The sequence below is a fragment of the Vipera ursinii genome (assembly GCF_947247035.1).
Source record: "Vipera ursinii genome assembly, chromosome: 5".
NCBI classification, from domain to species: Eukaryota; Metazoa; Chordata; class Lepidosauria; order Squamata; family Viperidae; genus Vipera; species Vipera ursinii.
This window is the reverse complement of record NC_139518.1, coordinates 44,924,831-44,951,971: the sequence shown is the minus strand read 5'-3', so window position 1 is coordinate 44,951,971 and position 27,141 is coordinate 44,924,831. Positions and strand designations below refer to the sequence as shown.

Sequence of the window (27,141 nt, the reverse complement as noted above, 5' to 3'; positions counted from 1 at the left end):
CTTGGTTGATAAATATATCTCATGGGTTTTGAAAGCTTCAGGTACTAAATCATATTGGAATAGGATTGGGTGCTTTTATGGAATAGGAGATCTTGGAAGACAGCAGACTTGCTGGGGAAGTTGATGAGGTTTCTTAGGAACACGAAATCATTTCACTTTGGAGAAAAGACAATAAACTTGGTCAAAGGGCCTTAAAACCAAAAATCAGTTCAATTTGCTAAATATGGGAAACAAAATGTGTATGTGGGTAGATGAGCACTGTTATGATCCTTTCTGAAATTTCAGAATTATACTGTGGCAAACAGTATGACTTTATTGAACTCTGGATTCTTCAAGAAGATATGAATCTTAAGGCCCACAATGAAGTTATATAGCATTTTACTCCAGATACATTGATCTACAATTCCCATCATTCCTCAATCAAGACGGTTTGATGCAATAGGAGTTATAGTTGGATATTTCTAAAAGGCATCAAGAGGAAAGTCACATGAGAGAAACAAAACAATTATCATCTGGTGTATAGATATAAACATGAATTAGTTTAATCAGAATGGAAAGGATAAAAGAGAAAAATATATGGCAATTGTACAAAAGTATTACATGGAGAAAATCTGGTTTTAGTTAACAATTTGTGTTTTGTTCATGAAGTCTTAGCTTCAGCTACAAAACTTCCAGTTGCCTTTGGAAAAAATGTGGTACTGTTTGCCAGACTTCAGAACAGTAAGTACGGTCTGACAACATTGTATAAGAACATTTCAGGAGCAGGAGATGGGGAAATTGTAAGATTTCTTCACTTCCTCACCTGTAAAAAAAAAACACCAGTGACTGCTACTCAGGATAATCCATTCACTGATGTAATGATGTGAATTTGTCAAAGAATGAATTTTTGCTCTACTTTTTAAGACTTAATCTCCTTTTAAAAAGCTACATTTTTACATATTAGAAAGAATGTGTTTACATACATATCACTCTTTGCCAGAGCTGGCCTCTTTTCTTCTTACATATAGCTGCAGTTATTAATGCAATGGTCAATTGATTTGAATTAGTGCAAGTTCAAACTATAGATTTGATAGAGTTCTCATAATACTGAACAAGCTATGTCAAAGAAATGAAATTTTACTGTAGAAGTAATCATGATAAACTGTTATTTTCATTGAAATATTTCAAAGTATTAGTGGATGGAGATGTACAGTAATTTCAACTGAGCATCCAGTGAAAAACAAGGCAATCTATCTCCAGTACACATTTGCTCAACTAGAATGAATTTTCATCAGTTCTTATGGGACAAACAAGAAACAGACTTTAGAAGAAAGTGTGTAAAAAATGGATGTCCTAGGTTTTTCATGACTAATACTGCAGCAAGGCGAAAAAAATATTTGTAGACTAAGTAATATAATTATCACAACACAGCTACATCTGGAAGTCTTTACTTTGGCCCCTAGGACCACCTACCAAAATTGTAGAATCAAAGTTTTTAAATTATATCATTTTCTGAACATACATTTCGGATTTATGGTGTTTTGGCTGTCAAAATTCTACTTTCCAAGGAAATAATCTCAATTCCTGCAAACTGGAGAATGTAATTTCCACCTTTACTGCTGCATATACTTAAACATGCATATCCCCCTTTGAGCACTATTTCAATAATATTGATATATCTTTTGTCTCTGGCATGCTGATCGAGCATGCAGCTGGAGGACAGATAAAAGGATCTCTAAATGTCAATGGACACGTGGGAAAGGATTTGGGTGAGGAACGTAAAATTCACACAAGCTCAAAATCTAAGAGAGAATTTTTATAAAATGTTTTACAGATGGCATTTAGATCCTAAAAAGCTTGCAAGTATGTATCCGAATTATCAGCCTAAATGCTGGAGGTGCGGTGACGAAGATGCAACATATTTTCACATATAGTGGACTTGTAAAAAGGTTAAGGCTTTTTGGATAAAAATTTGGTGGAATATGCAGAAGATTTTTAAGCAAAGGATAAAGTTTCGTCCGCAACTTTTTTTGTTGGGAATAATTACAGATGCTACAGTTGTGGACACTAAGTTGACGCTGAATTTAATTACGGCAGCAAGACTCTTAATAGGTCAGTATTGGAAGAAGGAGGAACTGCCGACTATAGAAGAATGGACTTTAAAGGTTTCCGACCTGGCAGAGATGGCAAAGATATCGGCTTATTTGAAAGATCACTCGCAAGAACGCTATATTATGGAGTGGAGAAAATGAATTGAGTATATCCAGAACAAATATGGGACTAAAAAGTTTCATGTAGCATTTGAATAAGTCTTTCTTTCTTTTTTTCTGTTTTTTTTATATATATTTTATATTAATAGTGTTTGTAGTTATCCTATATGAGCTAGAGAGTGATAGATTTTAGAGTTTATGGTTGTTAGCATATGGATGTTTATGATTGGTTTTTTTTTGTTTTTTATACCTTGTACTTAGCTCTGGGAAGTCGGGGGGGGGGGTAGGGGAGGGGGGGGAGGGGTAGGGAGGGAGGGATAGGGGAGGGGTAGGGGGGGACTGTTAAAGATAAAATGTATGATAAAACTTTTCAATAAAAAAAAGGATCTCTAAATGTGATCACACCCCTGGTGATCACACCCAACATGCACCCAACATGCCTTCCTTCTCCAACCTGTGGGATGCTGGACAAGGTACTTATCCATACATATGGTTTCCAGGTTCTTAAAGCAAACTGTTTTTCCAAATAATCAATTCCTGTGTCCACTGAAAAGTATTTTCAACAAAGTCTTTCTTGAAGCACTAGTAATGCCTTCCTGACCATACGGATGCTCCATATAATAAACTTTGGTACTACGGGGCCTTCACCTTAAAGAAAACATTTAACTTGGTGATTGGAGGAGGGAAAAGCTGAGCATTTCAAGGTATGCAATAGTGCACTTTCATGTTTATGTACCTTAGTCTTCACCTTCTATGGCAAAGCACATAGCCCTAGGAGCAGAGATTCCCCCATCATTTTTTCATATGCCCAGCTTGTGATGGATGTATATGTAACACAACTTCTACTGTATCTTTCCTCATACTTCAATCTCTTCCCATCTCCAGATTTTAGCCAGATATTTACATTTGTACTTGTACTTTATATCAGAGTTCCCCAATTTTTCCGGCTTTGTGGACAGGCGAGGGGGGGGAGAGGGGATGGTCCTGTGCGAGCGGCCAGCAAGCGCGCATGCATGGATGCAGCTCCATTTGTGCAAGTGGCATCCACACATGCCTGCAGCTGAGCATGTACACACACGCCTGCCCAATGCACATGTGAGGATGCATGCGCAATTCAAGTTTCAAGTTTCAAGTTTTATTTAATTTGTATACCACCCTTCTCCTTGGTAGGGACTCAGGGCTGTTCACAGGGCATATATAAAAAAGACAATACAAAAATTAAAAAAGATTAAACCCATGCCCAGTTAAAAACAGTAATACAAATCTAAAACGACAAATTAAAACCCATAATCCCCCGTCAGGCCAGACCAGCCATTTCAAATAGGTGGGTCTTCAGGCCACGACGGAAAGTTCGGAGGTCTGATGCCGTCCGGAGCAATTGTGCACTTGCCAGCCATTTCCATGGCCCAGTTGCAATCCCATCATGGCCCACAGGTTGGGGACCTCTGCATTACATTATTTTATTTATCCTTTATTTCCTATATTATTTACATTATTCCTAAGCTCTTCAAATGCTTAGATCAAATTTTCTTCTCCAAATTATATTTTGATTTATTTCTCTTCAATTTCTTTTTAATACTGAAACAGGTGATAAGTCTAGTCCAGTTTTTTTAGAGGATGTGCTGAATGCTGATTATTGAATAAGAAGTTTGGAAATTGCAGAGCAATTTGTGAGCAGTGAACTATTTGTCTTCTATAAGAAAAAGATGGCTAATTCTGTTGTTGCTAATATTCTTCCAGACAACATTCCTTGTAAAGAGAAAGTGAACTGTGACAATTGCATCAGAAATGAATTGCCTGAGAGTATTAAGCCAAGAATGGTTTTACTTGCTCAACTTGCTACGTTTTTAGATGCCCACCACTTTTATCTTGTTCATATATTTAATGTTAATGCAAACACTTCCTCCCTCCAACTATGTACAATACAGAACATATCTACTAGCTCATCTTCTGGCATATTTTATGTCATCTGACCAGAGATTTTCATGGTTATTTTGATAATTAATTGTAGCCAGCTTTCAGAATGTATCAGGGAAACATTTCTTTTTAAACTTAAATATATCAGTTTGTTCTTTAGAATCAGAAAAATGATTTTTACCACATGGTAGAACACAAATATTTGTCTGCAGGTGTACCAACTTGAGATTATTGTTCAAAGTTCTGCGGTTCCTACACAGACTGCAAGATATGCTACTGAGCCTACCCCCAAGGCACTGTAGCCACAATATGCAGAAAAATAGGTCAGGTTATGTCTAGACATTTGACAAATTTGTGAACATTTGGTTATTCTTCTCTATAGCATTGATCATATTCAATTCTTTCTTTCATTCTCCTTATTTTGTGAAAATCATTAACCTTTGCAGAGAGGCTAGGATAATTTATTGCTTACTGGGCTAACTTTCCATTACTATTGCCAAGTATTCCTCACATAATTCTCCAGTGTCAAGCGCTGCAGTTTTACTACAATAAACACATCCTAGTTAGAGAGTATTTAGATTCCCAAGGGCTTCTCCTGATTGCTTTGACTTCCAGAATAGCCAAAAAGATTTCTAAAGATGTGCATTAGGAAGCACTACTCATTACTATTCTTCATTCCATTTAACTCTTTTGCACAGACACACCAAACTCTTCCTTTAGCCAAGTAAGTGATGGAGATACAATAGCTCCATCTTTTTTAATTCAGGAAAATGCCAAGAAGTTGTTTTTTTTAATATTTAGAAGGAAGTGACTTCTGATCCTGATTTGCCATTTACCAGTTTCAGTATACAGCCTGTGACAAGGTTGATTTATGGAATAATTTTTATTTAGATGAATAATTTGGGCCTATTCTCAGGACTCACCCAGTAAAGAGACAGATAGGGCCTTACCAAAACCAGGATGGGTTAATATTTCTTGCAGTAGTTACTTCTCTTCTCAAAATTCTTCTTTGCTGGCCAAGTGCATGAAAACAGGAGTCTCAGGCAAATAAGCACATCGTTTAAAGCAAGGATGGGCAACTAACTCCCTCTTGTGGTCCCAAGGACAATATTATAGATTTATATTACAAATCAGCAAATGGTCCATTTTGGGTAATTCAAACTGCTTTATAGATAGTCTAAACATCAAATAAAATAGTATAATGCGGCATGCATGGCAAAGTAATCAGGATTCAGTTTCCAAAAGGTAGTTTTGGAGAATTTTTTTTCTAGAAAAAGGAAGGCATTTGACCTACAATCTTCTCCTCTTCCCAAAAGAATATATCTTCCTAAGAAAAACAAGCAGCAACTCTGCAAAAGAAATCAAATCTTTCTTTTGGGTTTGTTTTAACTCTTAAAATTAAGCAGTTATTTCAGAGTTGCTATGTCCACCCTGTACTGTCATTGCCATGGTTAAATTTCAGGCTGGGATTTACATGAATAATGAAGAAAGGAAATTATTACTGCTCTGTTTTTACATATATACTGTTCCAGATCCACATCGGAAACCTGCATGTGAACAAAAACATATCTGAAGCACTGCAAGTAACATTCTGCCCAGAAAATGTGAATGATTGTCGGCATACCTTTCTCTACTGTTTTGAATTTTATGACCCACAAAGGGCTCTTGCCTTCTATTTCTTTCATACTTTATTTACTCAAAAGTTCTTTTTTTACAAACATTGGAAAAAAGCATTTCAAGTATTTCATGACACTTAAAAAAGCTTCTTGCTAATTGAACTGGCCAGAAATATTTCATGAATTCCTTCTTAAAATGTCTTTTTCTTCTGGAATGGTATACTGACCATCCTAATTGCAATTAAACATGGATGGAATCTGTATTATTCCCTTCCTCTTACCTCACCATTTGTAATAAAAAAATACTTTATTTTATTTAGATCAGGATAATACAAGAAAAAATGTCAAGAGACATATTTCTGAGGCATATGCACTGCACCTTTTTTCTGAGCAAATTAACAATTTTTAACCTAAAATTGATTAAATCAGGTTTTTTTAACATAGTTATGAAATTCATTTGAGACAGGTCACTCTCAAGAACATGAATGCAACCTATAGTACAATTTGACACACATCTATCCATAAAGGTAATATACAATCCAATAGTTGCTCTCAGGTGCTCTCTGAGTGGCACTGATTTTACCTAGTTAGATAATTAAATGTTTGCAAACAATCAAGCTTACAGAATACCAAGAATTCCACAGTTGAAACCTGAATTCTACATATTATCTTCTATTAGAATACTGTATATCTTTCTTGAAAGCTGAACATTCAATTGCATGTACTTTACACTGTAAAAACAACGGCTTTTAATACTTAGAAATTTTCTGTCTGGAAATTCAGTTCCAGAAGCATAACCTTTAAAAGTCAATGTATGTGTTATAAACCCGCATTTGGTGTTACAAACCAAACCAAAACTGAAGACACAAAAATGGAGAAATTTGTTAACAAGGATCCACCACAAAGAATTATTTAATATAGAAATTTCACATTAACAGATAGGGCAACATTTAAAAAGTATTATTTACAATATTGCATTGCATTGGTAAGTGAAAGTCCTCCATAGCACAGATGAAGTTTAGAATAAAATGTAACAGTTCTTGGAGGCAATTATTCTAGCTATGTTCTAGAATTGCCAATTCTAAGATGAAAGATCTGAATTAAAAATGAGCTTAATATTTTAAGCATTTCGGCAATGCTTTTTAAGGCAGTGTCAAATAGTGAATTCCTTGCATGTGATAGAGCAGTTCACATATCACTAATAAACTGCACATTCACTTTCTCCTCCTGCACAGCATGCTTAGTTATTTTACGGCTTGCACAGGACTACACTTTACAGTTATATGCAGGTATAGTTTGCATTTTTCCCTCCAAGAGTTTGCAATTCTGATATGGAGGAGAAGATACCAACTAGAGACCTTGCCAGTTTGAACAGCAAATAATTTTTTTAAAAAAATGGTTTGCCACAATGTAATCACTCATTTGGAAAGAGTGCATAAAAAGGATTATAGTTAAGTATAAGAATACAATACCAAATAATGGCTTGGTATTACATAAAATATGAGACCGATTTGTCCATGGTGCACAAGAAAACTTTGCTTTCGAGATTTGGATGGGTTGTTTTGACATCTTTCTGTCAGATTCTTCTCAGTGTAGTAAAACGTGACCAAGTTAAGGTAAGAATGAGAACTTAAAGAGTGTTCCTCTCTAACGTTTCAGTTGTTTTTGCATAATTTCAGCCTTAACTATGAACTCGCAATGTTAGCAACCATTTTATTGTTTGGTTGAAATGACTGACAAGTAGATTTGTGGGTATCCGTATTGGTAGCCTGCTAAGAGAAAACCTTGCATATATCAGATTTAGAAGCCTACCCCTTTAAAAGAGAAAATATCAGTCCTTATATTTAAGGAACCCAAATATACACCCAATCCTAAAAATCAAACCAGACTTCGTTCCATATCACTTTGCTTTTTTGGAAAAAGTAACTTACTGAAATTTAAAAACAAAATAAAACCTCAGCATGAAACAAAAGACAACATATACACTTTTCTTTGGGGGGGGGTAATGAAAGTCATGTTACAAAGCTTTCAGACAGCAACGAAGGGAGAAACTTAGCAGTTTCAAACAGCTGCAATATTGCTGTAGTCTTTTTTTTTTACTCAAACAGCAGCACTGCTGTATCAGTGCATCCTCCTCCCACATGTGTTCGTCTGTTATTGACAAAAGAAAAAGGAAACATTTCTTTTAGTAATTTGACAGCCTCTCCGCCTTCCCAGTGAGGAAGTCAGCTGCCTTCCACATTAACAAGTTCTTCTGCCTTTTAGTATTCTTCCAGTAGATTGTTAGTCATTAAACTGTCAGCTCCTTGGCCCTGCCTGAAAAATGTGAGTCAGAGCCTAGATTGCAAACAATGGAGATATAATGGTGGTGCTGGGGAGCTTTATCCAAAATGTTTTCTCAGCTCTGAGGAGAAAATAAGAATGGCACTCTCGGGACAAGTACATTTAGCAACAGAGTCACTAGTCCCGTGAAAGGAGAAAGATGTAACTGATTCAGAACATGGAGCAGAATTCAGATCAAGAGACCTGTTATATTTTGCTAGTGGGACACTTTCTGGAGATTGTGTACAGCACAATTTCTCCATGTTCTTAATCTAAAAATGTGCCAAGATAGCTCAGGGATTGAAAAATTGGTGTGAGAGTGGCCCCAGCAACCTGTGGGAGATAAGTTAAATGTAAGAATCATTTTCCAATCCTGGTCTTCCAGGATTGGAAAAGGAAGTATTACACTTAACTATCTCCCACAGAACTGCCATTTCCAAAGGTCACAAGAGGAACGTAGCTGCAAATAAAAATTAACTATGGTGGATGGTAATGGGAACTGCCAGATTATATAAAAAAAGACACAGCCCTGCTAAAAACAAACTTCACCAGTAAACATAAGCATAGACAGAGGATGCAAACCAAGTGTCAGTTATCAAAATACTGAACAGTTGGTAACAAAAATAATACTACATAATAACCTCTTGAAAGAGAGGCAACACTACAAATATCATCCAGTGCATCAACATATGGACAGACAGAAATGTCCTTATGAAAGAGAAAGACTTGTTATTCTGGAAGACACATAGCTGTAAGCTCCAGCAAGTGAAGTTAGAGGCACCTAGGAGGCCTGACACTTAGCTCACAGCTTGGAGTGAACAGGTATTATTCAAACGTTTGCAATCTTCTTTGGACATATACACCATCAGCTCAACTTCAATACTCTTGAAGTTCCATGAAATCAAGTGTTTTTAGAGGCATCCTAAATCAGAAGAAAAAAAAATTAACAGATCTGTCCCATGCTTCAAAAGACCACAGACACACATAATAAAAGCACCCTTATGAGTTAGCTTTTACTTCCTATTGTAAATACACTTAGGGCACAAATGCATGTACATTTAACTTTTAGTTGTATGGTACAAGTTCACAGACATTATGGAAAGAAGAAAAAATGCGATTACAGGAGATCAATCTATCGAGGACACTTATTATAAATATGAGTGTGCACACAACTCCTTTACATATTAAAACTCTCACCTCTTTCCTATGTTCAAGAGATTTCAGCTTAGCTCGCATCACGTTCATTGCTGGAGAAGAAGCAGGTATCTGCAATTAAACAAGATGCAAACTGAGACTCTTTGAACTTCACTTTCACCTCTAAAACTAAAACAGTTTTAAAGTCTCCTCAATTATCCTGGCCTTAATTTAAATTAACTTATTTAATCAATTTATTAGTTCCCTTAGTTGCAAAGCAGTTCTTTGCATTAATTTAGCTGTTGCATTGCTTAACACAACAAATTATGATCATATCAATCCAACAAACATCTGGGAAATTATGTCCTCTCAGGAAGCCCAATGAAGTTTACTCTAGCATCCCCCAAACTTGCACCTTAAGGTACATTAAACCATAACTGAAAACTTCTGTATTGATCGATGACTCTAGGAGTTGACCAAGGCTGTTTTATTGTGAAGAACATACCTAATTCCAAATATATTAATAAAATAATATAGAAGTTTAAAATCTAACAATTTAGGAATAGGGAAAACAGCTCTTAATCACAAGGGGGGGGGGAGAATCCAGGAGGGCAGAGCAAAAGAGGACAGATGAATTTAATGTTCATCCATTAAATGATGAGCTACATAATTAAGGAACAGCTGTATAATGTTGGTAAGACACCAGATATATTACTATGATGACTGATATGCTGGTGAAATGCCTCAAATACAAAGCAATTCAACAATTTCTATTGGAGGCACCATAGTTGAGGCATTATTATTATCCCTTTAATCCATAGGTACAACATCGTATCTGATGTACAAAAATTCCCTTAAAATTGCTCTATGGTCAACTAAAGAACTTGGAAATTCTTGTACCATAATTCATGTTATTCAATTTAAAACTACAAATACGCTACTTTTTGTTATTGTTTGATGGAATTTAGTGGATTGCATTTATTTTTCCCAGTATTGCACAGCGTAAAACTGTTTCAGCTAGTCTTAGGATCAGACATTTCAAGACAGTTTGATGTTAACTGGGCTCAATTACTGTTTTTCTTCTGATGAGCCTCTCAATGTACAATAGGAGTTAGAAGTTGTTGCTTTTTGTCTGAGCCCATGGGCTGTCAAGGAAAAACTGATTGAATTCTCAGACTAGGATATTCAAGATCTCAAGCACATTCCAACAGAGTTGCTTGGACAATATCAGAACATAGGCGATTTTTTATTTGTACTATTAGACTTATCCATTTGGAGCACTGCAATATTATACATATCTTCCTTTTTGAAATGTGTTTGCAAGTGATCCTCACCTAACAACTATCCTGTTTAGCAGTTACAAAACACTGAAAAAAGTAACTTTATGATTGATTCTGACACTTACAACCATTGTAAGGTTTGGGTTTTTCACAGCCAGCTTCCAACAAGCAGAGTTAATGGCAGGAAAATTGCAAATAGTGCTCATGTGATGTCTCACTTAATGACTGCAGATGGTTTATTTAACTACTATAGTGTGAGAGGTCATAAGTATGCTGCACTCATGTGAAGTCACACTGTCACTTAGCAATGGAATTGCCAATCCCAGTTATGGTTGTTAAATAGGACTGCTGGTATTTGTTCCTTTCGGCTACATTTCCTCCTCCAGTATTGGCTGAGTACAATCTGGATATGGAACCTATTTTATGGGTGCACTTCCAGCCCAAGTATAACTAAAGTACAGGCTTAGTTGGTGTATAATTTATTTATGCCAATAAGACTTCTAAAAAATAGCACTGATTCTAGACTCTCATTCTCAGGACAAATTAGGGAAACAGAATAATGTAGATACACATAGGAAATGTTAGTAAGATCATATGCCATATACAGAAATCCTCATCTAGCAACTGCATCATTTAGCAGCCATTCAATTACAACTGGGATGAAAAAGTAACTTGGTAACTAATCATCACATTTATGACTTGTACAGATTTGTAAAACAAAGAAAAGCTGACGTTAAGTTCATGAGCACAGTTGCTGTTTTGCTTAGTGACTGAGTTGTCAATCTCAATTGTGGTTACTAAATGAGGACTTCCTATAGTTCTTTTAAACAAATTTCCTCTTGCCAAATAGATTCCATTGGTTAATATAGGAGACCCTTCTTCCAGCAAACCTTACCATGCTGATATTCTCCTTGCTGCCATGCTTTGAATCCTTACTGCCTGCAGATTCTGTAACATCATTTTTCTTTTTGTCTAAAATCACTTGACTTCCCAGCACTTTACGCTGCATTTGGAAAAGAAAATTATTTTGAACTGTGATAGGGAGCAGGAAAGTAATGGAACAATATTTATTAATGGAAATTTCCAGCATAATGAGAGGTATGTTTCTCTGGGTGAAAAGTCAGTGAGTTTTTCCCTATATTTTCTGCAGAGATGTTTCGACTCTGAATCCCACATTTGGTCAAGCAATAGGATTCCTTTGTGCAAGAAGATGAAAGGTCTTATACTGCCTCTCTACACCATGGAAAATTTATTAAAATAAAGTGCTGTTGTTTCTGATGAAGAAGTGGAAGACCCGGGAACAGAAGACATAATAAAATGAGATGGAAGGAAATATTTTCAACTTTCATAAGTGCCATTAATGCAGCAGCACCTAAGGCAGGCGTGTCCAAGCTGTGCCCCACAAGCTGTGCATGCAACCTTGGATAGCTAGTAATGTAGCCCCATAAAATTGTAAACTTTTCAGAGAAGTTTGTTCTTTATATATATTGACTGGATTATATATCATATGCGGCCCAAGATAATTCCTCTTCACTCAGTATGGCCCAAGCAAGCTCCATAATGTTGGACACCCATTATCTAAGGCAGCGGCTCCCAACCTTTTCTATACCCCGCACCCCTATAATGCTTCTGATATAGTCTCACACTGTTCTATACCAGCCTGCTACCGGCCCTGCAGAAAAGGCAGGGACAACCCCTTTACAAACGGCAAGAGGCTGGAATTAAGCCTGCCAAATTTATTAATTTAATTTAATTTAATTTATTAATATTTCTATACCGCCCTTCTCCCGAAGGACTCAGGGCGGTGTACAGGGCAAGAATAAAACACAAAGTTACAAAAATTAAAAAGTAATTAAATACATGCCCATAAAAACAATAAATACATTAATAAAACCCCAATAAAATGATAATAAAAACCCCATAACATAAAACAGAGCAAAACAAGACACCAACCATGAAACAGGAGCTACGAAACAGGAACTAATCAATCGGTTGCCTTCAGCAAACCAGCCCTCCCACACATTCCCCTTTTATACAGTTCAGGGCGTGGCTTCTCTCTGCCTCCTTCCGAGGTGCCCCATTGCCTTCCTCTGTTTACTCCTGATTGACTGCCTCCTGCGTCAGGCGTCCTTGAACAGGGCCAGCTGTGGGTCATCTTCATCCACGCTGTCAGGCTCACACAGCTGGGTCTCCGTCGTGACCAGGTGGGAGGGGCCTGGCTGAGGGCTCTCATCAGCAAGATCTTCAACCCCCTCAGCAAGCTCTTCAACACCCCCCTCCTCCTCTGAGTCGTCCGACCCAACTGCCAAACCCACAGGCTGACCCTGAATCACAACACACACCCCTTACCAAAGTTTGAAATAACGGCAACGAATTATGCAAATACACTATAATTTTGAAAACCCAAGTTTTTGCACTCCCTGGAATATCGTCTTGCACCCCCAGAGCACTCCTGGTTGGGACCCCCTGATCTAAGGTAACCAAGACACATCTCATGCAACGCCTTCCTTTACATCAGAACATTTTGGTTACAGTAGAGTGGATTTTACCTTGATTAGGCCGCTGAAGGAACGAGTTCGGGCACGTTTCTGAATCTGTGTGGATATAGCTGTCTGAGGAGTAAGTGCTTCAGGGTGCTTCTGAAACTAGAAGAACAGAACCTAATAGCACAGTTCATTCCATGATGATGTCCACACCAAAGCCCAGTTCGACTTTCCACTCGTGCCTTTTTGCCTCAACACCTACTTTTACAAAGGTTACCATGCTTTAATCTCTCATTGAGACAAAGATATCTAAAGGTTGCTTTTTCCTACCTTACCTTGAGCCTGAAATATTCCTTTTAAAGTCTGCTATCAAGAGGACTAAGATAAATAACTGCCAGATAGCTTTCTGCATGGATATAAAGTTGCTGTGAAAGGCCTTTCTTAGGAGACCCATCCTATACGATCAGTCTGATATTAGATGATACCTTCAGGTCTTTTAATAAAGCTGTGATCTTTGTTATTTGGAACCATCATACAATATAGCCCTATATCTATATTATTGTAAAACTGTTTTTATGGCGCTCTCTCTTTCCTGGGAGCATTCTGTTCCATGTGCTCTTTCATGATATGCTGTGTTACCCTTATTTTTATTTTGTGAGATGAGGCATAGTCTAAATATCAATATCAAAAATAATCATACCTGCTGAATAAGCTTCTTTTTCTTGGCGGAGTCTGGCATATTATGAACATGGCAGAAAAGCTCTTTCAGTGCTTCTTCTGTATGGTGCTGTGTGTCTTCCAGGTGGGCAGAAGGATCTAAGAGCCCTCGCTTCTTGAATTTTAGAAGCTGAAGGTCTTTGAAATTCTGGAGTATTGGCAAATCCAGGTCATCCTTTGGAAATTCAAGCAGGCCATTAGGCTGTTGGCTCTAACTAGCTTGATTCTATAAAGCTGGTTAATATTCCAGTGAAAATCTTCCATGAGAATATTTCCAATTCGAACCTTAGATTCAGTTAACAGAACAATATTTGCCTGTCCCATCTGGGGCCTGATCCTCCCTTGCATTGTAACCAAATTCTCTAAAATGGACTCATTTGGTTGACAGTTGAATAAAAAGTTGCGCAATTTTCCAGAACCTTTTTCCCAGCCGATGAACGGGGAATATATTTGTTATTCCAAAATCTCCAAAATGGTTCTCAGCATATGGCCATCCCTCACCCACCCCATAACTCCAGCACACCTATCATAGAGCTGTCATTGTTTATTTAGGCCAAGGTCTGAAATCCAAATATATTTATTAGATTTATATTTTTGTTTTTATTTTGTACAACTCCAGGCACTGTACATAATGCTTCCTCCTCCTATTTTCTCACAATGATCTTTGAGGTTGGTTGCACTGAGGACTTATGACTGGCCCAAAATCACCCAGCCGGCCGAAGCACCTTAATCATTACACCAAATTGGCTCAAATCCAGACAGATTGTCTAGGCCAGGGTTCGGCAACCTCGGCTCTTTTATGACTCGTGGACTTCAACTCCCAGAATTCCTGAGCCAGCTATGCTGGCTCAGGAATTCTGGGAGTTGAAGTCCACGAGTCATAAAAGAGCCGAGGTTGCCGACCCCTGGTCTAGGCTGTCATATATACATACATCAGTATATGGCTGATAGCTGTCATGTGTATATCAGATCTCTCATATTTAATCTAGCACCAGACATATCACCCGTCACATCAAATTTTGTAGGAGTGTACAGATAGTACTCAGCTTAGGACCACAATTGAGTCCAACATTTCTGTTAAGTGAGTTTTGCCCCATTTTACAACTTTTCTTGCCTCACTTGTTAAGTGAATGACTGCAGTTGATAAGTGAGTAACTCAGTTGTTAAGTGGATCTGGGTTCCCCTTGACTTTGCTTGTCAGAAGGTCACAAAAAGTGATCACATGTTCTTGGGACACAGTAACAGTCATAAATATGAACCAGCTGCCAAGCATCTGAATTTAGATCACATGTTCATGGGGATGCTGCAAAGGTTGTAACTGTGAAAAACGGTCATAAGTCACTTTTTTTTAGTGCTGTTGTACCTTTGAACGGTCACTAGATGAACTGTTGTAAGTTGAGGAGTACCTGTATAATGAGCTAAATGCTAAATCTAAAATTTAATTCTGCCATTTCTGTTTTCTCCAAACATGAATCTCCACAAGACTCCATTCTCAGTATTTCGTGTTATCATGAAGAAGTCTGTTATTTAAGTTCTATTCTTCCTTCCAAAAAAGATGACAACTACGTACCTTTGAGGCATGAGTTCTGGAATCCAAGTAATGTAGCCTGGCATATTCCCGGATATATACTGGAGCCTTACAGTGAAAATGGAAAAAAAAAGTTAGGCAAAGATGAATCAAAATGTTCCTGATATTCAAAGAGACACATAGGAACTGACTAGAGATTTCCAAGGATCCTGCTGATTATCTTGCTCCTTGAAAAGAGATATCAGAGATGGCTCCAATTAGTTCTTCACAAAGAGCAGATCAGTTTTGGTTTGACATAATTCCAATATGATCAAGAAAGGGATTCTGTGGCCTGTAAGTCACACACAACACATGAGCCTTTGGATCTCATCTGCAACTTTCTCTCCTTCACTTTATTTCCCCTAGTATAGCAACTGGGCTTAGAAAAAAAAGTGACCTTTCTTCCTACTTGTAAATCAGAACTTAACTTTTCCTAAGCAGAAATGTTATGTGAGGTTACCAATTTAAGGAATGGTTGGCAGTTACAATTAATATTTTCTTCATCCTTCACACTGCTATATCTGCCTGCTGCCATTAGGTTTACAAGTAAATGGAGCTTTTCCCCCCCTCAAAATAAAACTTCTGCAAAGTGAAGGGAAAAATGAGAAATGAAGGTGATTTTAATGACTGTATGTGGACAATTGCACACAAAAGGTGACAATTTACATTTTCCACTCATAAAGTAATACTTTCTACCCACAACATCCAATTCCTTTGCAGCAAATATAACTTAAAGATAAATCTGGAAAATGTTGCCCATCCTTACTTCATGGATAGAAAACTATTTTATTAAATTTCTATTGAAAACTTTACAAAGAACATTAAAACTAACACAAACTATATGGGGATCAGAACTTCTGTTGCTAACAATCTAATCATTAGCCGAGTCGTGCCTGATTTTATGCTTTTTTTGCCAATCATTAAGTGAATCGTGCACTTTTTAACTGGATTGGACTTTCCCATTGATTTTGCTTGTTGGAAGTCCCCTAAGAAGATCATAAATAGCAATTATGTGGCCCCAGGATGCCACAGCCATTGTAAATATATGCTGATGGCCAAGCACCTGAAGTGTAGGCACACTGCAACAGTTATTAAGTGCAAGGATTGGTTGTTAGTCACTTTCAACACTGTCGTAACTTCAAATGGTTTTAAATGGTTGTCAGTCAAGGACTATCTGTAATAAAATGTAAACATAAGAAAGAAAAGAAAAGAAAAGAAAAGAAAAGAAAAGAAAAGAAAAGAAAAGAAAAGAAAAGAAAAGAAAAGGGAAGGGAAGGGAAGGGAAGGGAAGGGAAGGGAAGAGAAGAGAAGAGAAGAGAAGAGAGAGAAGAGAAGAGAAGAGAAGAGAAGAGAAGAGAAGAGAAGAGAAGAGAAGAGAAGAGAAGAGAAGAGAAAGGGAAGGAAGGAAGGAAGGAAGGAAGGAAGGAAGGAAGGAAGGAAGGAAGGAAGGAAGATGGCAAAAAGTGCAGGAAAAAAGAACAGAAAGAAATAGAAAAAAGTTTCTAATCCCTTTTGTAGCAATCCTTTTTACAGCAAACTTTATTCTATTCAATTTCTTTTAATCATCAAAACTTCAAATCGTAAGCACATTTTTCATTTTATGCAAAAAGCTGTAATGGTTTCCAGTAAGCCATAAATGTCCATGCCAAAGCCCAGAATCCATTTTTTTCTAATTAAAAGCTTAATTTAACTATCATGTCAAGTTCCACTGTCTTCACCTGCTATTCCTCTCTTGTGGCTAGTGTTAAACCTTTCCAATTTTAAGCATATAATATTAAAATGCCCATTTCTCAAAGAGTTCAGACCTGTGGTGTACTCTCATATGTATTTTATACAGTCAGATGCTGTTTAATAAATAAGTTTCCTAAGAAACTTTAGCCTAACTAAAGACATCATATATCATCCTTCCAAAAACAGAAAAGTCTTTAAAGGCCTAATAACCAAATCAATAAGTGATAAGAAAAAGGCATAACAGGACTGCTTACTAAATACAGAGTTTATGTCCATCAAAAACCCTTAATAAAATGAATATCACCTACTCTATATCCTGCATTCACGCATAGAAAATATTTTTTTTAAACTTCCACGTGTGAAAGATAATTTTGTAAAAACATGTAAATGCCAGAGAGCTCAGCAACAGAAACAAGTAACACCTCCAAAGCAGCACCTCCCAAAAAGCAGAGTATCTCATAGTTTGTTCATAGCAACACTTTCGCCCAATGAGTAATGCCCTTGGACAATTAGGCAACAGAGTTGGAGATTAGTTCCTCCCTCTTTGTGATCTTACTTTGAAGAGTTTTTGTGAGTGCTTGATCATGAAAGCCATTCCATTATTGAGTTTGTTAATGTTTTCCTGCAGATCGCTGGCAGTCACCTAACAACAGATGAAGAATGAGAACAGGTTAAGTGAGTTGCAAAATCATAGACAGAGGCAAGTTTATTTTAATAGTGAACTCCAGCCGTCAAACTATTAGGCAAATCCATCCTTCCTAGCGTGCCCATCTCCCCCACACTCGCCTTTTCACTTTTATATTAAACACAATACTTACATTTCGGGGCCACAAAATATGAGGTGAAAACATAAGAGCAAGGTTATGTGCTGACATCTTGTTCCTATCCTGTTTCTTGGCTGTTTGATAGAGCAGATCCAATAGCAATTTGAGCAGATTGCGATTGGCAGCTGGTAAGATCAAGAAGAGCAATTGCAGTGCTTCAATTTGACGCTGTTTATCTGGAACGTTGGTCTTGTTGCCCTTGTCATCAAACTGCATCAGGTCTATAATCCAGGAATCAGGAAAATATCTGTTAAACATTGCTGGCTAAAAGAAATCTCAGCCTCAGGAATTCTATCCAGTTCTTAAAACTATTTTTTTTCAATTTATGAATACTCTTTTAAAAATCCCCAAAACTTCATATTTAAATATCCTTGCCATTGGTTTGAACTGGGAAATATCAGGGTCTCCAAACTTTTTAAAGCACCAGATTAGCATATGGTGTCGTTACAGTAACCAGAAAACCACAATGATATTGCAGAGTAGTAGTTTGGCTCATCAAAGTACTAGCCCTGTTATAGGATACACTTGCATGCTTTCCAAGGTGTGCCACAGGAGGCTTCGCACCAGAGAGAAAGACAAGCGGTTCTTCCTGCTATGCTACTGAAGGCCCTTTCCCTTCCTGGAGCTGCCCCGCAGATGTGTGCTGCAGCCAGAAAGGTTCCCAGCCATCACGAATCTGCCTGCCTGCACAGAGCACCAGCCCGTCTCCCCACCAAAGTGATCTCTATCTATCTACTTGCATAGAACGTGCTTTCAAACTGTTAGATCAGGGGTGTCAAACTCAATTTCATTGAGGGCCGCATCAGCATTGCGGTTGCCGTCAAGGGGCCGTGTGGGTATGGCCAGGGTGGGCGTGGCCTACTGGGTGGGCGTGGCTAGAGTGCATATGGCCTACTGGGTTGGCATGGCCAGCTCTACATCGTTTGCATCAAGGGTGCCTATGGGGGCCTGGGCAGGAGTGGGACAGATCTGAGGGTCTCTGGCAGAAGGAGGGTCTCTGGGCCAGGGCCAAGGCAGTGGGGCCCGTTCCCTCACTGTTTCCAGGATGGCTTCGAGGGCCACATGAAACCACTTTGCGGGCCGGATCTGGCCCCCGGGCCTTGTGTTTGACATGTCTGTGTTAGATGGACAGAAGCTGAGGCGAGTGACAGGAACTCACCCAGCCACGCAGTGCTTGGGCTCGAACCGCTGGAGCTGAGACCATTTCCAGCGTCATTAAGCCACCGAGCCACTGCACCTCCAACCAACAGATGAATTAGAAAAATAGATATTATGAAAGACGGATCTTTTTCCCAGAGCGCCTGCAGGAAAGAATACATATCTGGTAAAATTGTCCAGTTAAAATGTTGATTTACCTGAAATTTTAAGGTGTGCATGGAAATGTTTGTGAGTCAACAAAGGCTCTGGTAATTCTCCCAGGAACATCTTCAACAAAGTGGCCACATCATTGGAATGAAACTCGCCTGAATCCAGGTCAATTTCTGTTCCACTATTCAAAGCTTCTTTTAAGTTCTGTTGCCTGGTACTGTTTCCTGGCACTCGGAACAAGCCTTCTGTCCGTAAATCTGCACCATGATGGGAGGGGTATTAAACATATGCCAAATACAGTAACTGCTACCATTCTTAATTTTGAATCTAGATCTTGGTCTAGATCAGGGGTCGGCAACCTCGGCTCTTTTATGACTCGTGGACTTCAACTCCCAGAATTCCTGAGCCAGCTATGCTGGCTCAGGAATTCTGGGAGTTGAAGTCCACGAGTCATAAAAGAGCCGAGGTTGCCGACCCCTGGTCTAGATCTAGAGATTGTCTGATTTTTTTTGCAGTCCAAGATATGATGGCCCTATTTACATCTTTCTTCTTCTTTTTCAATCTTTTCAGAGCCCTAATAGAAGAGTCAATGAATTGCTCAAAAGCAAATAGAAGTAATCTGGTTATGTTTTGGGGGTTCAAGATTACCAAGCACAATAGAAACTATGGAATGCAATGAAGGGATTTTTTAAAAGTCTAATTTAATGACTAATGCCCTCTTTCTTGAGTGCAAACATTTGGGTGGAGTTCACCTGAATCCTATTATTCCAATGGCACTTGAAAGAAGCAGTCCTGAAAATTATGAAAAGCTGTTTTTAAATATTTACTCCCTCCAACGTATTAGCTAATACAGAATTATAGTTTTATTCATTTACCTTTTATATACTTTTGTCATATCTAATTTATAAACATTTTTGTGGCTGAGCCATATGTTCTCATATTATACCACAGAATGATCATTTAAGTTTATTTTCAGATTGTGTTCTTTTTTAGTTATGACTATTAGTTCACCAGAACAAAAGAAACATAAAATAGAAACTATTTTCAGAAGGAGAGATGAAAATGTTCAGATCTAGAAGCATATGTAGAAAGCTTTTATAAATCAAATTTGTGCCTCAGATTATTCCACAACTGCTAACTTAAGAAAGACCTCCAAAATTACTTACTTTTATGCAAATACTCAATGAGTTGAGATATATGAGCAATGCCTTCTTCAGTCAGTGGTGTTCCAAATACCACCCCCTTCTCTATAAATTCAAAAAAGCAACAAATATATGATCAAAGATAATATTAACTGTTTTATTGAAACTCAGATTGGTTTCTTCACTATTCCAAAATGTCAGAAGTAAAACCTGGGCCAGAATATACATTCATTCAGTATCCACTTTCAAAAAATAAATAAAACCTTACTCTTATTATTAGTGCAAAACGCATCAGGTTGGAAAAGAGATACTGTTTGTTTTCTATAAAGGAAACTGTGTCAGAAAATAGATTCTTTTTATCTGTATTCATGCCTGGGACTTGTTCACACTGTAGTATTCACGTTGTGTACTTTATTAAGGAATATCAGCAAGATATTTTTTTCTAATTAAGATAAACATCTATATAATCTAACATTCAACTTCTATTATTTGGTATTTCTGGGTACTGATATATAGAACATTAGTTCACGGCATCTGGGATTCATAGAAACATTGCATCTGTATGTAAGAGATGCTTTCCAGTACTAGATCATCTTTTAATACTTTAAGTAATCGAAATTGCACTGTACTTGGAAAAATGCTATCTTGCTTACGGTACTTTTGATCAGGTCTTGATTCTTAGTCATCTGCTAAAGGCATCATAGCTAGGAATAATACTTTGGTTGCCCAGATGTGAATTTTAATCTGTATCATTTTCACCACCCCCATCACTCCAATACGTCCTCTAGATTATTTGAAATGGTCCACAAGGTTTATTACCCCAAAAGCTTCTGCATGTTCAGTGACTTTGCATTGCCATCTTCCAATCAACAGTAACTTCTGATGATTTCATAGACATATACAATTTCCTTGGCATCACTATGGAATGGTTCTCACTCCACTTTTTCCGGGATGTTTTTCAACTTCCTAGCTGGCTTTCATCTTCTTCCGATCATCTGAGTACTAACCCAGTCTTAACTACTTAGCTTGGATTCTAGACAAGGTTGGACAGGTGCTGCCACCTGCTGAAACTACATACAGTATACATATACTCCACTTGATTTCAACTCCTGATGAAAATGTTTTTTGAGATAAACATAGCAATAGCAAGCACTTTAATCAGAAAACTTCCTCTTTCAATCACTTCTGGAACATTAGAAGGGAAGGAATAAATCTTATTTCTCAGGGAAATCTATTCTACAAGACCAAAGCGACAGTAAACAAACTGCAGTTCCAGGCCTCCATTCCCCCTTTCTTCAAGAAAGTGGGGCATGATCAAAGCTTATCCAAGCCAGAACATATCAGACAGGCTGATAGAAATAGCAGAAAGTAGTCCTGTAGGTACTTATAAAGCACTTTATGGCTTGGTGTCTATCAAAATCAATACTCTGAATTAGACCCCAAAACCTGTCAGTAACCAGCGGTTGGTAAGAAACGCAGGGATAATATAATACTGGTAAAATTGCCAGTAAGTAGGCTATTGCATTTTATACCACTTATTAGATGGTCATTAATAGCTTTAATAATAAAGTAGTTTAGTCCAAGAAATGACTATTGTAATGTAAAATTAAACCAAGATTTTTCTAGTTAGTATTTGTAGTATTGTCACTACTTAAAAACATCAGGTAAGCAATCTAAAATGTCATTTCTTAAATGTGGCATTGTCATTATACTATGGGAGAGAAAAGAATGGAACTTCTAATTACATTGCGAGAGGATACTGTTGCATATTTGAATTCAGTTTGGAACGAAGTCTAAAGCCCTAAATGGCTTGGGTCTGGGATATCTGAGGGAACACCTGCTGCCAGCATCAAGTTCCCTTCGTCCAGTGCGCTCCCACAGGGAGGGTCTTCTCAGGGTGCCGGCGGTAAAAGATTGCCGGCGGATAACACCCAGGGGGAGGGCCTTCTCAGTGGGTGCGCCTGCCCTCTGGAACCAGCTGCCCGTGGAGCTTAGGACTGCCCCTGACCTTCGTTCATTCCACCGGGACCTGAAGACCTGGCTCTTTGAGCTCTCTGGCCCAGGCTGAGAATTTTAATTTTAATTGGGGTTTTTATTTTTTTCAGGGATTGATTTAATTTTTTTAAATTGTTTTTAACCTTTGTATTCTTCCTTTTAAATACCCTGTAAACCGCCCTGAGTCCTTTGGGAAAGGGCGGTATATAAATCCAATAAAATAAATAAATAAATAAATAAATGAATAAATAAATAAATAAATAAATAGATTATAATGTGATTCCATAAATGTAGCAAAATATAAGACAGGATAAGGATTCAGGGAAAGAATGCAGAACTCGTTTTCTAGACTGACAGAAACATTTCTCTAAAATACTATACCAAAAAGAAGATATAAGAAACAGTATAAGAAGTTAGTAATTAGTGGTCAGCTCCAAAGACATAGAATGCTACCCCGCCAAAAATGTTTTACAACTTCACTCCGAGATCTGGACATTTTCCCAAACCTAGTAACCCAGGAAACATCCAAGATTCTTATGCAGCGTGATGGGATAGCAGGTAAAATGAACATGCCTATCTATAATAGAAAGTATTAGATAGCTGTTGGATGTAATTTTGTCCACCTAGTTTAATATTATCTTCTTTGAACTTTTAAATATTTAAAAAGAGCTGTTGTATCACTGAACTAGAGTTCTCCTGTTCTAAGAACATAAGAAACAGGATGACTTTACTCCTGGAAGCACCTTCAATACTGACTTTCTCCCCCCCCCCCAATTGTGTCATCTGTTATTAAAAAGAAACATTACTATTCTTTAATTTCCATAGCGAAAACTAAGGGTTGATTGTAATAGATATATTTGTAATGCTGCTCTTCTAATTTTTACTTTGGAAGTTTATTAATGAAGTTGTGGGTTTTACTGTAACAGAAGAGCCAGCTTTAGGGGCTCATTTAAATAAGGTCAGAGTAGCAGCTGTATGAATCTCTGGAGAGATATTATTTTATCAATTTCTTTGAGCGCGGTGGCCCACAAGATTAGGCCACTGGGCTGATGACTGACTCGTGTTCAAGACCCAGTTGCTGCCATGGGATGGGGTGAGCTCCAGTCACACATTCCAGCTCTTGCCAACCCAGCAGTTCGAAGGTGAAAGACTGCAAGTAGATAAATGGGTATCACTTTGCTGGGCAATTCAACCAGGATGTGAAAGGAGCCCCCAACTGGCATCCCCCGGGCAACGGTGAAGTCACCATTCAATCCTTCAACCCGGAAGCAGTTTGGCGCTCCTGACTCGACTGTAGTAATAACATCAATTTCTTTGGAGTTATAAGAGTCCAGGATATCACTTTATCATTGAAAACCAACAGAAAGCACTAGCAAACACGTCAGGCTTACCTTTGCGTTTAAGAGACATCAAGGAACGGAAAAAACCTGAGGAAACACTAGGCCCACCAGGCAACTGGGGCTCTTCCTCACCCATCAGTTGAGCAAGTTCTGCTCCAGGCAAGTCAATCAATCGGGTGATGTTGCTGACCACAAGTTCTGTGAATGCCTCAGGTTTCTCATGTCTCAGCTTCTCCACAAAGAAGTCTGGATTAAAGATGATCTGATGCCGCTGAAGGGAAGACTCATTGCAGATAACAAAACTGCAAATGGCATCACTATGGAAGACAGCCATGCATTACTTCATGAAAGACATGCATATACAATATAGCAATAATCTTTAGCCATGCCGGTAGTTAAGGTAAAATGGATTTAAATTGTAGAGATAATGTTTTTACATAATCTTTTAAGGTTTCCATTCCACCCATTTCTGCAATATCGCAACATATCAGAATATTGATCGTGCTGGCTGCATAAGAGAAAAACTACGGTACAGTGATTTGCATGTTATACTACCCCAAAGAAATACACATGCTCCTGTCAAGCAAAACAACAAACTGTATTATTGACCAACTTTGGGCAATTATAGTTTATACAAATTAATTAGAGGGGACGCGGTGGCTCCGTGGGTTAGGACGCTGAGCTTGTCGATCAGAAGGTCGGCAGTTTGGCAGGTCGAATCCCGAGTGCCGCGTAACAGGGTGAGAGCCTGTTACTCGTCCCAGCTTCTGCCAACCTAGCAGTTCGAAAGCATGTAAAAATGCAAGTAGAAAAATAGGGACCACTATGGTGGGAAGGTAACAGCATTCCGTGCGCCTTTGGCATCTAGTCATGCCGGCCACATGACCACGGAGACGTCCTCAGACAAGCGCTGGCTCTTCGGCTTTGAAACGGAGATGAGCACCGGCCCCTAGAGTTGGAAACAACTAGCATGCATGTGCGGGGGAACCTTTACCTTTACCTTTACAAATTAATTGATATAGAGCAATGATCCCCAACCTTTGTGGCTTGGTGGTCCGGATTTTGGGGGGGGGAGGGAGAGGACCTGGGCCGCATGAGCAGCAGGCCAGCATGCACATGCACACATGCAGCTTGATTTGCATGAGCAGCATGCCGGCATCCATGTGAATGCAGCTCTATTTGTGCAGCATGCTAGCCTGCCACTCGTGCAATTCAAGCTGCACTTGTGTGTGTGCCGGCCTGTCACTCACGTGGCCCGGTTGCAAATTGGCTATGGCTCAGTAGTGGGCCACAGCCCAGAGGCTGGGGACCCCTGATATAGAGAACTTTAAATTTAAGATTTAATTCATTCAATCGGCTTTTAGCAATCTTTTATAATATAGGCATAGAAACATTTTTTAACAAGAATAATGTTCTAAAAAAATAAGAACATTTGGAAATTATTCAGAACAGAGTTAGCATGGAAGTTACATCAAAGGTACATACTGTAAGTATATCATCCTGTAGATATCAAAATATTTTCTGCTCTTGCTGGGTGGAACATTAGGGAAGCATGCAGTAGAAATATAATACAGTTCTTTTCTTAGAGGAAAATTATGTGTCATTTGTTAAGTTATATGCTATATAAAAATAAAGAGTTTCTGACATACACAATGCATAAAGAAAAAACTGTCAATTGAATTTATCCTTTTTTTGAGAATTCCAGTAGTCCAACATAGTGGAATATTTTTATCAAAATTATTTAGAACTACCCTAGATAGACTATATTTGCTACTGTGGAAAATTGCAATAGATATCTTTTTGCAATCCCAGCCTGGGGTTGAAGTGGCTAGTAAATCTGAGCAGTGAAGTTGGCAAAATTACTCCAAAAGCAGTAAGCCACAGAAAAGAACAGTTCTCTTCATCCCTGAGCGAGTAAGCTGCCAAGAATAATCTAATTCTAGTACTGCCATTTGATATGTTTAACAAGCTGAAAACAAGATGGAGACCTTCAGTTCAAGCAGCTGGAGATGAATGTTGATTGACCTCATACTTTTCTCCATTACACTTTTAACATATGCAAGTCAGGCAGGACAACTTAAATATGACTTATAAGCTAATCATGGCCCTAACATCTCCTTCTAAGGAAGACCAATGTGATGTCTTGCCCCAATAAAACTGCTAAGTCTGCATAACATCTGTCTCACATATTCAAACTCTCATCCCTATGTTCTAGAATTTAAAGAATCCCTAACCAATTTTCAAGGCATAGTTAATAGCTAGTATATGCCTGCCTATTTTAATTCTTAATTTCCAGGAACCCTTAAAGCAACCATTTCTGAAATAATAAGAAAGTCAAAACTCTTACACAAGTGCTGAAAGTTTCTGGCGCGGCATTGGAAAGCAGAGATGTAATGAGAAGAACTCATTCCTTGTTTTCAGAAATAGAACTGCCTGCTCCAACACAGCCTATGCAAATTCCACACACAATAAACAAGACAAAGACTCATTTGTTGGCCCTCTTCTCACAAATAATCAACTTTCATTAATGTCAGAGCAGAACTCAGATCAACCAACTTGGTGCTTTACATTAAGGAGTAGTACAGAGTAGACCCCATCCTTGAAGAGCTTATCATTTCAATTGTCCAATTTATTCAGGGAGAATCTAATATTAAGCTCCCAAAGCTTAAGACAAAATTTATTAATACTTAACCCAAGATTTATATGTATTGCACTGGTTTTACCTTCTCTTTTAAAATCTTCTTTCATGACTTCCTTGTTTGATATCTAGTTTATGAAACCAAATTTTATAAGAGCTTTTCCTTTAAAAATATTCCCTTCTGATTTCTACTTTTTCTTGATGCATAAAATTAAGCTGTAAATTTTCACCTCTTTCCTTTACCTCTAATATGTCTTCAGCCTAATTAATCTTCAGAGTATGTTTTATTGTTTGAAAACGTCAATCATATATCATAAGCTGAATTACGGAGCACTGCTGTCTGCTTTTATAATCACGTTCCCATTCCTATTTTATGGTGAACAGTCTCACAATATGAGCAGCCCCTAACTCTTTACTGGATTCTGGGCTAAACATTACTAGGCTTTGTAATTTTGAAAGGTCACTTTATCAGCAACACTCCCTCGCACAAAAATATGCTTGGTTATTAATAACACTAATGAAAGTCAGAACTCTTTTCAAACAATTCAGTCACACACTATCCAAAGGTAAGGAAGAATGTGAGCTGCCCATTCCCATTTGCATACTAAAAAGAAATGGGAAACTGGAGAAAGATAGACAACTGTATATCTGCTTTCAGAGACATATTTGACTAAAGCAGGGGTCGGCAACCTCGGCTCTTTTATGACTCGTGGACTTCAACTCCCAGAATCCCTGAGCCAGCTATGCTGGCTCAGGAATTCTGGGAGTTGAAGTCCACAAGTCATAAAAGAGCCGAGGTTGCTGACCCCTGGACTAAAGAATTAGTAAGCTAAAGATTTGCTCAAGTTATCAAGAAGAGGATGGCCCCATGGATATGAGATCCTATCAAATAGAAAAAGGAAACCAAGTTCAAGGACAAATGAACAAAAGCCAGATTG

The 27,141-nt window shown here is 38.1% G+C and overlaps 1 protein-coding gene across 1 annotated transcript; it reads right to left on the bottom strand.

Moving 5' to 3' along the window:
- Positions 1–9,109: 9,109 nt before the first annotated feature.
- On the bottom strand, positions 9,110–25,941 carry ARHGAP19 (Rho GTPase activating protein 19; the record flags this gene model as incomplete). The annotated part of the gene is made up of 11 exons (XM_083363291.1): positions 9,110–9,310; positions 11,354–11,461; positions 13,008–13,103; positions 13,642–13,833; positions 15,229–15,294; positions 17,513–17,599; positions 17,775–18,001; positions 19,136–19,345; positions 20,255–20,335; positions 23,617–23,882; positions 25,913–25,941. The coding sequence occupies 11 exons, from the start codon at positions 25,939–25,941 to the stop codon at positions 9,110–9,112; spliced, it is 1,563 nt and encodes a 520-aa protein (XP_083219417.1).
- Positions 25,942–27,141: the final 1,200 nt, after the last annotated feature.